Raw genomic sequence first — 14435 nt, forward strand, 5'->3', positions numbered from 1 at the left:
TCCTGGATCATCCTTTTAACTGCTTTATCAAAATATTAGTACTATTTTTGTTATTTTGAATGTTGGGAGTTTTTTTTGCCTATTAAAAAAACCCTTCTCTTTCAGGTTGTGGGTTAAACTACCATAAGCGATGTGCCTTCAAGATTCCAAATAATTGCAGTGGAGTGAGAAAGAGGCGTCTGTCTAATGTGTCTTTACCAGGAGCAGGGCTTTCAGTTCCAAGACCAGCACAAGCTGAATACACATCCTCTGCCTCTGAGGAAGTATGTAATGTGAAAGGGGAAAATTTCTGGCTTTAAATCCTTTAACCTCTGGGGAATTAGATAGTGTTGCAGGTGGCTTATAATAAGTATGAGGGGGTTGAGCTTAACCATTATGATTTGGTTTAGTTCATTTTTAAATCTGGTGAGTCTTAGACTGTGACATTTACTGATAACTATTATTATTGTGAAAAATGAAATGGAAAGTAAATTATAACTTTTATGTATAATTTTGTTATTAGCCTGTCACTCATGGTTGTATGAACTCTGAAAACTTTGGTTTCAGGAATGATAAAACACCTTGCCTTCTTTGTAATACAGATTCATTCTGTAATTATGGTATCAGGATAGAATAGTTACTTGGCTAAAGCAGTAGAAATTGCAAGCTTTTTTGCTGGGAGAGGAGAAAGTGTTCCTGATATGCTGTTAAGCTTTTCAGAGTTAATCTAAAAAAACCCCCTAAGCCCTGTCAAGGAGGGTGTTAGGAAAGATGGGCTTACAGTAAAAACCATCATCCATAATAGTTCTTTTTTATAATGGTTATGAAAATTGCTGAGAGGCTATCGATTATACTGCAACTGTACTGGGATTGTAAGGCAGAACAGGCAGTGATTAGATCCATTTGTTTCATTGCTGCTTTCACCATGGGGTAAAAGCAGTGCTTTTGACACTTAGTCTTTCCTACTTATCTAATTCTATTACTTTATGTTATAACAATTCTTATATTCTTACCATATTTTAAAATATAAATTGTGTAGATTTTCTAGTTCAAGAACATATTTTTTTTTTAGCTAGAGGATACGAAGTCTAGTCTTGAGTCATGAAAAATACTTACTCTGTTGTTTGTAACTATTGGTAAGATTTATTCATTGAACGTAGAATTGTAACTGTTTCTCCTATCACAGCATTTAACTTTGATTTCTACATGAGTGTTTAATACCTCTTTGACACCTCTTCTTTGCTATCCAATTTTGAATACTTGGCTTAGATGACCAGTAAGTTATTATCATATTTGCAGTTCATCTTTGAGCAGTCTTAAAATTCTTTAGGTCAGATGTGCAAGGCCATGTTCCTTTACGTATTTTTTGTAGATGGTAGGTAACTGTAATTTTATCCTGCTGAATGTTCAGTATGATACTTAGTGCCTTTTTTGTTTTAATTGCCAAAGCTTTTGTTTTAACTTAATTCCAAAGATTTTTTTTTTGGGGGGGTGGTGGTAGTTTAATTTCCAAAATTATTTTTTAGTTTTCTAACTATTTTTTGCCTAACTTAGTAAGTTATCCAGGCATGCCGTACTTTGCTTTTTCAAAACTGATAGCTTGAGATAGTGATTAGATTTTGGTTTGCCTACCTCCACTGTTTTCCATTTTATCCCCTAAATGGGAGTCTGTATGTGCTGTCTGTGAACCTTGACAGATCACTTAAAAAAGAAATAAAAAAAGTAAGAATGAATTTTTTGCATTTTAGCTTCTGTGGAAATAAAGATTCATACATACTTTCCTGCTTTCTGCAAGGCTTTTCCATCTGGTGTTTTGTGTTTTCTTGATTTTGTTTTATGATACCAGAATGTCCTCTTAAAGTTTCTTGGCCAGGTTGCTTTCTTATCTGGTCCCTTTCTGAGCCAACACCTTCTTCCCAGCCCCACTGCCTTCCGTGCCCCCCCCCCCATTAGAATCACAAAATAGTTTGGGTTGGAATTGAGCCATTGACCACTACCATCTGGATGCAACCACCCAACCAATTCCTCATCCACCAAACAGTACACCCATCAAATCCATCTCTCTCCAATTTAGAGAGAAGGATGTTGTGGGGGACAGTGTCAAAGGCCTTACAGAAGTCGAGATAGATGACATCCATAGCTCTTCCCATCTTCACTGATGTAGTTGCTCCATCATAGAAGGCTACTAAGTTGGTTAGTAGGACTTGCCCTTGGTGTAGCCATGCTGGCTATCTTGAATCACGTCCCTGTCCTCCACAGCATAGCTTTTAGGAGGATCTGTTCTATGATCTTCCTAGGCAGAGGTGAGGCTGACAGATCAGTAGTTCCTAGGGTCCTCCTTCTACCCTTTTTAATAATGGGTGCAATGTTTCCCTTTTTCCAGTCACCAGGGACTTCACCTCACTGCCATGACTTTGAAAAGTCATGGCAGTAGAACTGCTTTGATGCAAATCATATATACCTTCTTTATTCCAGCGCTGCTGCCCAGAACCTAGTAAGAGGATTCCCTCCTGGAGTGGCCGTCCCATCTGGATGGAAAAGATGGTGCTTTGCAGAGTGAAGGTTCCACACACCTTTGCTGTTCACTCTTACACTCGTCCCACCATATGCCAGTATTGCAAACGACTGCTTAAGGGCCTTTTTCGCCAAGGAATGCAATGTAAAGGTAAATGTTTAATTTTCTGCTGCAGTGATAAATTTCAGTAAAGATCTTGTATTTAAAACTGATTTCAACTTATGTTTTGATTGCCAGAAGGTTGTGTGCTGTGTAATGGGCAGTATAATTTCTGAAAAACTGTATATTTTTGAGAAAATTACAGCAGCCCTCATTTTCATTTTAGTAGACTGTGCATTGTACGTTTTTCTGAAAAATAAGATTTAATCACATGTAGATTGCGTACACCTTAATTCTGGAACGATAATTCTAAATTAATAAAAATGGGAAATGCTTCCCTTTGTTCAATATCTGTCTTCTAGACTCACCCCTAAAGAATTTGTAAGTTTTCATTATATTATTCAAGCACAGAATACTGGTTATTATCTTTCAGAAAAAATTTATACAGGTAGTTGCTTTTCCTAAACTAGTTTAGGCTTCATCAATTGCATAGTTTTTATTTAGCATATGTTAAGATGCATGACTTCAGTTCTCAGACTCTTCCGTGCAATTCCCATGGCATAACTATGACATTGTGATCTTCTTCTGGCTCTTTTTTGCTGGGTAGTGCAGATCTGTCAGCTTTGTTGCAGGAAAGAAAACAGTAGTGATGAATCATAAACATTAATATGGAAAGGACTTTCCATTTCTGTCATGTGAATTTGTCAAATGTGAGTACCAAAGGTCAACATTTTGAAAGAGGTCCCTTAATACATTGTCAATTTCCTTTAGTAGGAGAGAGCAAAAATTGTAAGCTTATAACTGTGTTAACTTTCTTTTGACTAAAAATACTGCTTTCTCAAGTAAGGATGTAGTTTTATCTTTCATTTCTGTTTTTATTAATTTGCAGTCTTTGTAGTCTGCATCCTGAACTGTTTTTGATTTCTTTTTTTTTTAAGTCAGTGTCTCTTGGGTACATGTAATACATGAATAATGAAGCCTAAGAAAGATGCTTTGCAGTTTTAACATATAGAGGCTACTGACCATATACAGTTGTTGTGACTGTATATCCAGCTGAACAAATGGGGTTATCTCATCAGTTTCAGGGAAGTGAATGACACTAGATAAAAATAGCATTTATGTATGGAAAACAAGCCTAGAGAAATCTTAGGCATATGCACAGGACAGAAATAAGTATATTAATAGGCCTCCATTTATGCAGTATGATCCTATATGTATTTTTAATATATCAGGAATTTACATCAAACAATCAAAATATTTTCATACTGCTTTCTCCTACAGATTCTTAAGGTTTCCCACCAACTTCCTTGTGCACATTCCCAAAGCTTGGGGTCTTTCAGCAGTCCCATGTTCCTGAGTACCCATAAGAGCCCTGGATTTCTTGAATCCATCCAGGCTTCTACTTGGACTCTGAGGATGATCTTTGGGATGCTAAGACTATATTTGTGGTAATAAATTAAATGTGCCCAGGAACATTCCTGGACACTGAAGTCAACTGGATCAAAATGACCTGTGCTCGTGAACAAGCTTTCTTAGCATCCCAGCCTGCGTGGCTATATGCAGACTGCCTGTTGGGAACAATTTCATGGGATGCTCTGATTTATGAACTAGACCTGGGAACTGTTTGGGATTGCGCTAATGCTGTGGGCCAAAAACATGCTAGGGGATGTTTGTTTACTGAACTAGAGAGTTGCACTGCAGTACCCAAGAATGTTTCTGGACGTAGTTTATTAGGATTGACAGACTCTTACTCTTTCCAGTTCTCTGGTAGGATTTGAAATTGTGTTTCTTCTAGCCCCCTTCAAACTAGTAAAGTAACCATATTCCATAATATGGACTGAAAATGCCACTATAGAAAGGACAGTTCATTGGTCTCCTAGGATACTTCCTCGCAGGCACTCAGAAGCTGAACAGGATTGTATTTTGCTCCAGGGTTTGGCTTCTCTGCTACTATAATGGGGAGATAATGATTTTTCTCTCGTCTGGGCTTAAAAGGAAAGCACAATGAGCTTTCTTTGGATAGCAGAAAGAGGCTAAATTATTAGCCTGAAAACAGTTGTGGGAGCAGTAGGGAGTTTTGAAATTCGTGACGTTGATACAGAGTTGAAAATTACAGCAATGGTGCTAATAAAGAAAATTTAAATTCCTGTTAATACTACTAATGTTGTATGCTAGACTTCGTTCAGTAGGCTGCATCTGATGCAGAAATGGCACGCATCCAGGTTAGACTTCATCTCCACGTCAGGCCAGATCTGGACATAACATTATTCTGCCTGTCCTGTGTCAGCAGGCAGAAATGGAGCTTCAGTGTTCAGCCAAATCTGTAATCTGAATGACAGGGGAACTGGACTTTGGGATTCACTGCAGAGCATATTTGCTCCATGATATAGGTGTGTGAGCCTAGGGGCTCTGATGGCTGCAAGTCTTAGGCAGCAGGTGGGGAAAAATGATAGAGATGAGACATTTAAATCATATAGCAATGGAAAAAAGGGTGTGGAACAGATGAGGGGATGGGAAAAAATTACATCATAACGGAAAAAATAACTACAGAGAAAGCTAGAGAAGTTAGAAAACTGTTTTGTACTGGAAGAGGAAGTGCTGACATAATAAATAGTGGTGGGGCAAATCAAGATGTGGCATCAGGACAAGATTGTTAATTTCCTTCTGGAGGTGACCTCATTGGTACTGTCTTCAGTTACATGAAAATGTATCAATCTGAACTGAAGCTTGTGGCGAAGCAGTGAATGATAGAATGTTAGTGTCTGAGTAGGAGTAAAATTCTGGTGTCCTGGGCTTATTTATCTTCTGTTTTAGATTGCAGATTCAACTGTCACAAACGCTGTGCATCTAAAGTACCTAGAGACTGTCTTGGAGAGGTGGTTTTCAATGGAGGTAAGATGAGAAACATGCTTTCAAATACTGACAGATATTTGGAGGCTTAAGAAAATGCAATAGCTTTTCGTTCCCTCATCTTTGAATATTTTATGTCTTTTTGTTTTATCTTCCCATTTTTTTCACCTGAGATCATTGACAGTTAAAAAGATTCACTGTAAAACTTATACTCTGGTGGCCCCAATTTTACTTAATCAGTCTTGGCAAGTACAGTATGCTTTGCTTGAGATTACTCAAGGAAAATAAAAAATCAAGAAGCCTTCTCAATGTATAAAAAATAAACATCTGTTGTGATCAGTCTGCTCATTGTTCACCATGAAATAAATATTTTTAAATGTTAATATCTGAAGACAAGTACCATTTTTTGTGACTTTCTCATATCCATGATTTTTAGTGGCCAGAGCTAGCCCAGCAGTTTGTGAGGTAAAAGAGAAAGGAAAAAACCCAAGCTAAATCAAAACAACCCCCCCCCCTCATTTTTTGAAACCTCAGTTAAGTAAGACTATTTTCTGAATCGACCTTACAGAGTTGAAAGGGGAATATGAGGAACGATATGTGGCAGAAAGTTTGAGAGTCCTGTTCTTAGAAGTTCTAGATTAGTGTGTTTAAGCTGATGAAATATGGGATGGATGAGCAGACAGTGAGGTGGATTGAAAGTTGGTTGAATGGGTGGGCCTAGAGTGTGGTCATCAGTGGCATGTAGTCTTGCTGGAGGTTGGTAACTAGTGGTGTACCCCATGGGCCAATACTGGGTCCAGTCCTGTTTAACATCTTCATCAGTGATTTGGACGATGGGGCAGAGCATACCCTCAGCAAGTTTGCTGATGACTGGGAGGACTGGCTGATACGCCAGAAGGTTGTGCTGCCATCCAGAGGGACTTTGACAGGCGGGAGAAGTGGTCTTATGAGGGTTGTTGAACCAGATAACCTTCAGAGGTCCCCTCCAACTTGAACCATTCTGTCATTGTGTTGATCCTTAGCATGTATATTTTTGAGGGGAATAAAATTGATGACATGCAGCAGATTGCACCAAACTTTACAAGCTGATTCAGAGGCCTGGGCAGCAGCCCTGTTAGCCAGTGGGTCCGTTGCCATTGCACAGTGTATCCCATCCATTCATGCCTGCCTTCTACAGCTCCAGGGCTCGTGCCTGGGTCTTGAGATTGGTGGATGTGAACAATAACGTGCAACATGTTGTTGCTGCAGCCTGCTTTCACCAGCCTTGTGATGCTAAGCTGCTAGAGTACATAGTTTGGGAACTACAGTTTCAGACAATTTTTCCATGGACATAAGGAGTCACTTATTTTTCTTGTTCTTTCTCCCACCCTTAATTTGAGCTCTCCTCAGACAAAACAAAAAACCCCAAACAAACAAAAAGACCAAAAAACCCCTGAAAAGGCTACAGTTGAAGGTATTCGTATGTCTTAATTCTTAGTTTTCCACAGTGCAAGTTGTACAGCTTTTGGAAACTTTAAACTTCTGCCAGCAGAGAGTTAGATGCAAATAAGAGCTGTTGTGCTTTTCTCTTTTCCTGCAATAGCACGACCCGCTTTTTCTCTCTTACTTTTGCTGTTATGGACTACAAGGGCAATGAGAAGAATTGGGGTTCTGTTGTTGGAGAATTTCATTTGCACAGGAATAATTCTCTGGGTCATTTCTAGCCATTGAAAGGTTACTTTGTACTTTTGTGGAACGGTATTAGTTAATGATATTTAGGTTTAGACCTTAATCTTTTCGCTCCATTTCTTTCAATATGATTCTTGTTTTGGTTCGGTCTCTCTTGCCTTGGCATTTAGCAAAAACAAACTGATAATGTTCATTAGCACACATTAGCACAATTTGGCAAAAACCTGAGGATTTTGTATGTTCTGATTGTACTTTTATGTTTACTTGCATTAATGTGAACTGAAGAAGCAATTTTGTGGAGTTTTTTGGGAGGTTCTTATGGGGTTTTTTGGGTTTTTTAGTTGTGTATTTGAAATAATATCTAAATCCTGTGTTATTTCCAGAACCTGCTAGCCCAGGCCAGGACTTGGACATGCCAATGGAAGTTGATAGCAGTGAAATGAACAGTGATGGTAGTCGGGGTCTAGATGATGCTGAAGAGCCCTCTCCTCCAGAGGACAAAATCTTCTTTATGGATCCATCTGACCTTGATGCAGATAAAGATGAGGAAGCTGTCAAAACCATCAGGTAAGTCATAAGGTAGATTTCTTTGCGCTGGATGTACTTTACTCAAAATTTTGAGTAAATAAAGCACTTCTGATTAGCCCAGTTTTACAGCTTAAAGTTACATTTTTTCATTTGTGTTTGTTTTTTTTAACTTGAAAATGCTTTGTAAAGTTATCCTGTTCCAAGCAAATCTGAAACATAAATAAAATAATATAGTCTCTTCTAATTGGAAAAAGTGCTATGACTATTATCAAAGAAATAAAGCCAGATTATCAAAACATGGTATAATTTATGGCTTAATATGGCTAAGACATGACTAAGATCTTTGACTTTAGCCTGATTTCGTTACTGTTATACATGTGTTGATTTAAAAGGAATTACTTGAGATATTTTAATGTTCACATTGCAGTTTATACGTGTTTTAGGCAGAAGTTTGATTTATATAACTCGAATGTGATGCTTCTGAAGTCTTCTATCCAATAACTGTTAGCATAGTTCCTTTAATCAAATTTGATCTTTTTACTTTCTGTATTATGCTGAATAGTGTTACCCTGATTTTCTTAATTCATTCTTAATAATGTAAGAGCAGTTGTATTAGCTCAAACCAAAGGTCATTGTAGCTCAGTGCTTAATAGCAAATATGTGAGGAAGGGCATATAGTGATACCTTCTCAACTTTCAGTGATTTATAGCTCAAGGACTTCCTGAGTTGGAAGTAGCATCTTTTTTGTGTTCCACCTCTAGGTAGGATTTTTCTATTTATTTCTAATTGCATTTGAAGCAATTAAAAGTTGGGGGTTTTTGGCATGTACAGTATCCTGTGGCAGCCAATTCTACAGTGTACACAACTGTGTGCTGTGTTAAAGCATCCTTACGTTTTTGGTTTTGAATCTGCATGTGATTTTGTGCCATGTGTTTACAAACATTTCTGTTAGCGCCACATGTAGGAGCTCTAGTGTTAAGCAGGCAACTTAGTGGTTCACTCCATCTTCAGTGCTATTAAAACCTGTATGTTTAACTAATGACTCTGTCAGAATGTTAGAGGTTGTCAAATCTTTGACTGCAGGACAGTTAATATCCCTGAGCATTGATAAAATTTCCTAGTGCAGCTGTGATTTGAATTAAGACACTTCTGTTGATATTTTCAAAATTAAAAGTATGCTTAGCTAGAGACCTTTAGTGTAATAACAATATGAAGTAGTAGCATAGTCAGCTCACACAGACAAGAGAAAATAATAGCAATGCTGATGTTGTAATTACATTTTTATGCTGGATTAAGACCAGCAGTCTCAGCTAAATGTTTTGAGAGAGGATGATTTCTGTAGGTGTCCTCATGCCAGTGTGTTTCTTCTGTGTTGCATAGAGTAATTTAAGCACTGCAATACATGGACTAGGAGAGGTAGTGGAAGCTCAGATACCTTATCAATTTCATCTTTCATTGAAATAATTTGTATGGGAAGAAAAGGTGCCTGTTCCTGAAAATTATGGGTTAAATGTGTAGTACCAGTATAATTGCAGTACTGTTGTATTTTAACTTGTTAAATATTAACTGTTCTATCTTTAGTCCTTCAACAAGCAATAATATTCCTCTCATGAGAGTTGTACAGTCGATCAAGCACACAAAGAGGAAGAGCAGTACAATGGTTAAGGAAGGATGGATGGTCCACTATACTAGTAGAGACAATCTGGTCAGTGACTTTAGTTTCTTCCTGCATTAAGTTAAATTATTTCTCTAAGCAAGTGTATTTTATTTCTTTTATTTAGATATTTTGATTTACAGGATCATTTGAAAGAACTAATGTTCATTATAAAGAAATCTGGTGCAAAGGAGAAACTGTAGTTTATTCAAATACTTCATGTGGTGATTCAACAGTACTTTTCCGTCTCCCTTTTAAGAAGGAGAAGCATCTCTAAATTGTCTCAAATGAATTGCATGTTTAAGATATCAGCTTTCCTGAGATAATACTTTGGAATAATTTGCTCATGTCTTCTTTCTGTTTAGCAATTGAACTAAATATTTGTGTTAGAGTTTTGATTCAACTACATGTAAAGGTGGAAATCATTATAAAATGATGAGTACTGAAATGCTTGACACTATTATTCTAATGATCTAGGAATGGGAATTCCATTTAGTTAAATCCATTCATGTCCTGGCTTTCTTTGTCTAACTCCTACAGGTAGTCTTAGATTCCCCATAATTGAAGTGATCTAAGCTCTGCTGCTTTATGCTTCAAACTAGTGTCATCCCAGACCAGAGTTAAGGGTCTTGGATTTTTGTCACAGAAAAATGAAAATTGGTTTCTAACTATAAGTGCATGGTGCAAGCAAAGTAAGTTAGATTTACACAGCCATATTAGCTTTCTAAGCGCTTCTTTGTTTTGAGGAATGTTCCTCTGCTTAAAATTACAAGAGTTATGTGCAACAGCTTATTCATACTACTTTTAAGTGGAGACAATATTTCTCATTGGTGGAGACTTCCAGAAAATGGCTATTTAGCTTGTCTTGGTTTTTATTTTTCCCCAAGACGTTCTGTCCACTTGAATCTCATAATCTGTCTTGCCGCTGTGTGCTTTTGACTTTCTAGAACTCTGATGATAAAAGAATTAAGGACTTGTAAGGCTTACTTAGTCCTTGAACTCACATAATGTTGGTGTGAGGGCACAGAGGGAGAAACCACAACTCCCTCAGTTGTTAATAAATTAAAATAATTCAGGTTTTGTGAGCACATGCACCTGGAGTGAAACTTGTGTGGGTAAGTGTTTTTCTTGTATGCGATAACTGGTGTTGTCACTGCTGTTGCTGTAAAGTGAGTGATATTTTTTTCTGGTTTGTGGAAATAATTTTATGAGCCTCTTCCTGAGTTCAAAAAAATCTTTATTCCCAAAGTGTGTATTTTCATGTATCTAGTCTGAGATGCAACTGTAGATTAACATGAGTTGATTATTTTAGTAATTTAAAGCATTTCTTATTTAAATAATCAGATAACAAAAGCCATACCAGTGATTTATTCCTTACATTATTATGCTGTGCATGTTGTAGAGAAAAAGACATTATTGGAGACTGGACAGCAAATGCCTCACGCTATTTCAAAATGAATCTGGAACAAAATATTACAAGGTAATGAATGATGAGTAATAATTATGTTGCATTTGATTTACTCAGTACTTTATAGATATGAAACCTACTTGTGAGCAGTTTAAGTATTATCTCCATTTCTCCATCTCTTTTCAATCAAAACTGTAACAGGTTTATGATTGGCCAAAGCTTGTAAGTGAGAAGGACTAACTCTGAGAAGTTGCTTGCAGTTCCTGTTCTAATCCTCTTGAGTATGTCTCTTCTTACATTTTATGTGTACTGTACTCCTGAATTGCCTAGCATATTAAGCTTTCTTCACAATTATCAGAGAATTTGTTTGGCTACCAGTCTAATGAAGGCTAGGATTTTTGCATTCTAAAAATAGTAACTGAAAGTTTGCATGCTTATGTATTTTATTTCGAGGTTCCCATAATTAAATTATTCCCAACTGTACAACTGAAAATTGCAAGCAAGATTTAGAGGAAAATTTACTGTGCGGCCTGGTGTTATATGAATGGAACTCAGCAATAAGTTTAGTATATTGTTAATACAGTAATGTGTTCAGTGGTGGAATATTCAGAAAATGTGTTCAGATGCGTAAACAGGATTTTTCCCTTTCTTGTCTTACACTTTTAGGTGGGGGTCCAAATCTTGCAGCTTCTTCCTTTATAACATCTCTAAGATCAAGCCTTTTCTCTGTACACCCAGCTAAACTTGCCCAGATCCTTTTCATCCCTATCTTGACCAGTGCAGTCTCTTCTTCTCAGACCTCCCTGATATTTGTATTGCCCTGTGCATTCAAAACACAGCTGGTAAAATATGTTCCTTGCTTGTTGCTCCGTTATGTCACTGCTTTTAGTCCTTTGACTTGCCCCTTTGCCCCTCTTTAACTGCTTAAATCTCAGGTTATTTGTCTTTGCTGTTAGAATCATTCATGGTTGCTGCCTTTACATTTATTTGCTCTTCATCTTAATCAGCTACTGTCTCTTACCCTCCTAATGTGAGCCTGGCATTCACCTGCTTGTTCACTACTCTTGCAAGTGATGTGCACCTGTACGCCTTCCCATGTGTGTGGAATGTCCTCCTCCAGCTAGCGTGAACTTGCAGCCATTTCTTCCTTCAGATCTGTTCTCTAGTACTGCTTGTACCATGATCTTAAACTGACAAGGTAGAGGAGTCAGTAGAAATTGTTAATATCTGTATGAAAGAGAATCTTTACCCAAAATGATTCAGATGCGTGGAGCGGTGCTTACTGACTAGCTTATAAAACCACATCCTCCTCTTAATGTTGTCTTGTTTCCCCTGTCATGTTCTTCTCTAGCTAAGCTGCATAAACTACAGGGGAAAAATGGTTGTTCTGTAGTTGTGCATCATTTGTGTGCGATGGGGGCGTGTCTCGTGCTGAATGTAAATGCAGGTTGTCTGCGTAGAGCATAACAGTTGTATAGTGAGAACTGTGCTGGGGCTGAAAGCCTTTCTAGGCTTGTATAGAGGAATTCAGAAAACTATGGGCGGGCAATGGTCGTGCACAGTTTGACGTTAGTTATGAAGCTTGGTGTTTTGTTATTTTGATGCATTTGCTTTGATTTCTTTGCATACACTTTTAAGTTTTGAATATCAGTATATCAAAATATTACGTGCATTTTCATTTTTTAATCTTTAATATTTTTCTTCAGGAGATTCCACTTTCAGAAATTCTCCAGGTGACTCAGCCTCGAGATTTTTCAAACGTGGTGCAGGGCAGCAACCCATACTGTTTTGAGATCATCACTGACACGATGGTGTACTTTGTTGGCGAAAACAATGGCAGCAGTCATCACAGTCCTGTTCTTGCTGCCACCGGAGTTGGACTTGACGTAGCTCAGGGCTGGGAGAAAGCCATTCGTCAGGCTTTGATGCCAGTCACTCCTCAAGCTAGCGTTTGCACTGCTGCAGGACAAGGAAAAGATCACAGTAAGCAGGCAGACAAGGCACTATTATTCATATTCTGAAGCTGTTAATGGTAGAGACTCCTTTCAGAAAAGTGCTTATGTAGAGTGAAGTATTGTCTGTCTATTCTCTGCTGAATTGGGTCCATTGTTTTCCACAAGTCTCTAAGAAGTGACATTCAGGTTTGGGGATGGTGGGCAAATCCTTTAATTTGTTGTAGCAGGAAGCAGTAGTTAAGAATCAGATTTACAATATGAATGCATATTGCAGAGCTTTATTGTAGGAGCGTTAAGAACTTGCACATGGTTGCTGGACATAAAAAAGGACCATAGTTCAGATATTTCTAATATACTTAAAATATATATATTCAGATTATATACATATACTCTGAAAACTAAATTTGGATGCTTTTTGATGTTATCCCCTTTCTATTTTTTCCTTAATCTGTGAGATGTCAGTAGCTAAGGAGAAGAAAAGGGCTTAGTGATGCAATGTAAATACTGCCAGTGATGGAAAGAACTCTTGTTGAGCTGTGGTTAGTAATAAAAAGTACCCTATTCTTCTTTTTATACACCTGTCCTCCCTTTCTTTCTCTGGCATAGGATCATATTCATTATCAAGGCTCCACTAAACTATATATTGTGTTCCTTCTCTTCAGATATATCCTTGTTCCTTACAATGACATTAATTCACATTCTGTACTGAGATTTATGCTTTCATTCTTGAGGTTTCCTTTCATCTTCCAGCTACTCCTTAATCTTCTTTTAGTGACATCTTATTTTGCAGGAGATTCTGAGATTAGTTTCTCTGTCTCTGATGTCTGGCTACTCTGCATCAGCAAGAGTTAAGAATATGTAAATTCTAGTCTGAGGTAGAGGCACTTTCTGAAAATGCAGCCATGGTCTGAAGTGGTAAACTATAAAATGCCACTACTGGTATCTGTATTTCATTACAGTGAAGAAACATATCTGTAAGATGGTACCTCATAACTAACCTTATACTTATGTAAAAAGCCACTTTCGACATGAAATTCTAAGTTCCAAATATATACACCCCCCCCCCCCCAAAGGTCTCTTTGTTTTCTAGAACCTAAGGCTTACTGTTGCTGAGAGACTTGCAAAGACAGTTGCTTTTTCCAAAATTAATATTTTTTCAGATATAAATAATAACCTTTTTATATTAAAACTTGACAGTGGTAGGGAATAGAGCTGCAGGGGTAGATACAGAGAGGAAGTATCTTGGCATGTTTAGGGTTCTAGGAGTATAAGAAACTACTGTGAGTTGTGGAGCGGCGTTCACATGTTCTTAGACAACACAGGTTGGTTTTTAAACTCTAAGAAGCCCATAAAATGTCCATTCATCCCTCTTCTTCCTACACACTGTGAGCCACGAAATGTATCCCAAGAGCCTTTAAGAAAATTAGACTTTTAGTTAAAAAATCCCAAACCCCCAAAGCCTCAAATATGTTCTTTTAAGACCAAAAGAGGAGGGAGACAATGCTAGTGCTTGAAATACTTGCAGCAGCAGGGAATTTGTAGTGTCAAAATGTCCACAAGACAGTAGCTAGTCAGTTTATACCACGCTCTAGCCAGAAGGTAGCTAGGAATGAAGAAGCTCTTCCAGTCTGACCCATGGGAAAGTGTCCTTTCTGACCTTGTACTTCGTGGTTGGGGTGGGATGTTTCTTTCCAGGATGTTTCTGAGCTGAAATGATAAAGAGGAAAATTAGTAAGCTGTTACCTAGTATAGATTACATATTGAATCCTGGCATCACTG

The 14435-nt window shown here is 37.7% G+C and overlaps 1 protein-coding gene across 5 annotated transcripts in view; it reads left to right on the forward strand.

Moving 5' to 3' along the window:
• Positions 1-14435, forward strand: part of PRKD3 (protein kinase D3) — a 46477-nt gene that overhangs the window by 18456 nt on the left and 13586 nt on the right. For all 5 annotated transcript variants that reach the window (XM_054822779.1, XM_054822783.1, XM_054822782.1 and 2 more), the window contains 7 exons: positions 106-263; positions 2455-2644; positions 5408-5485; positions 7495-7678; positions 9221-9344; positions 10696-10773; positions 12408-12684. In XM_054822779.1, the coding sequence (XP_054678754.1) occupies positions 106-263; positions 2455-2644; positions 5408-5485; positions 7495-7678; positions 9221-9344; positions 10696-10773; positions 12408-12684 (1089 nt within the window). The remainder of the gene's footprint in view (positions 1-105; positions 264-2454; positions 2645-5407; positions 5486-7494; positions 7679-9220; positions 9345-10695; positions 10774-12407; positions 12685-14435) is intronic.

This window comes from Grus americana, chromosome 3 (genome assembly GCF_028858705.1).
Source record: "Grus americana isolate bGruAme1 chromosome 3, bGruAme1.mat, whole genome shotgun sequence".
In the NCBI taxonomy this organism is placed as follows: domain Eukaryota; kingdom Metazoa; phylum Chordata; class Aves; order Gruiformes; family Gruidae; genus Grus; species Grus americana.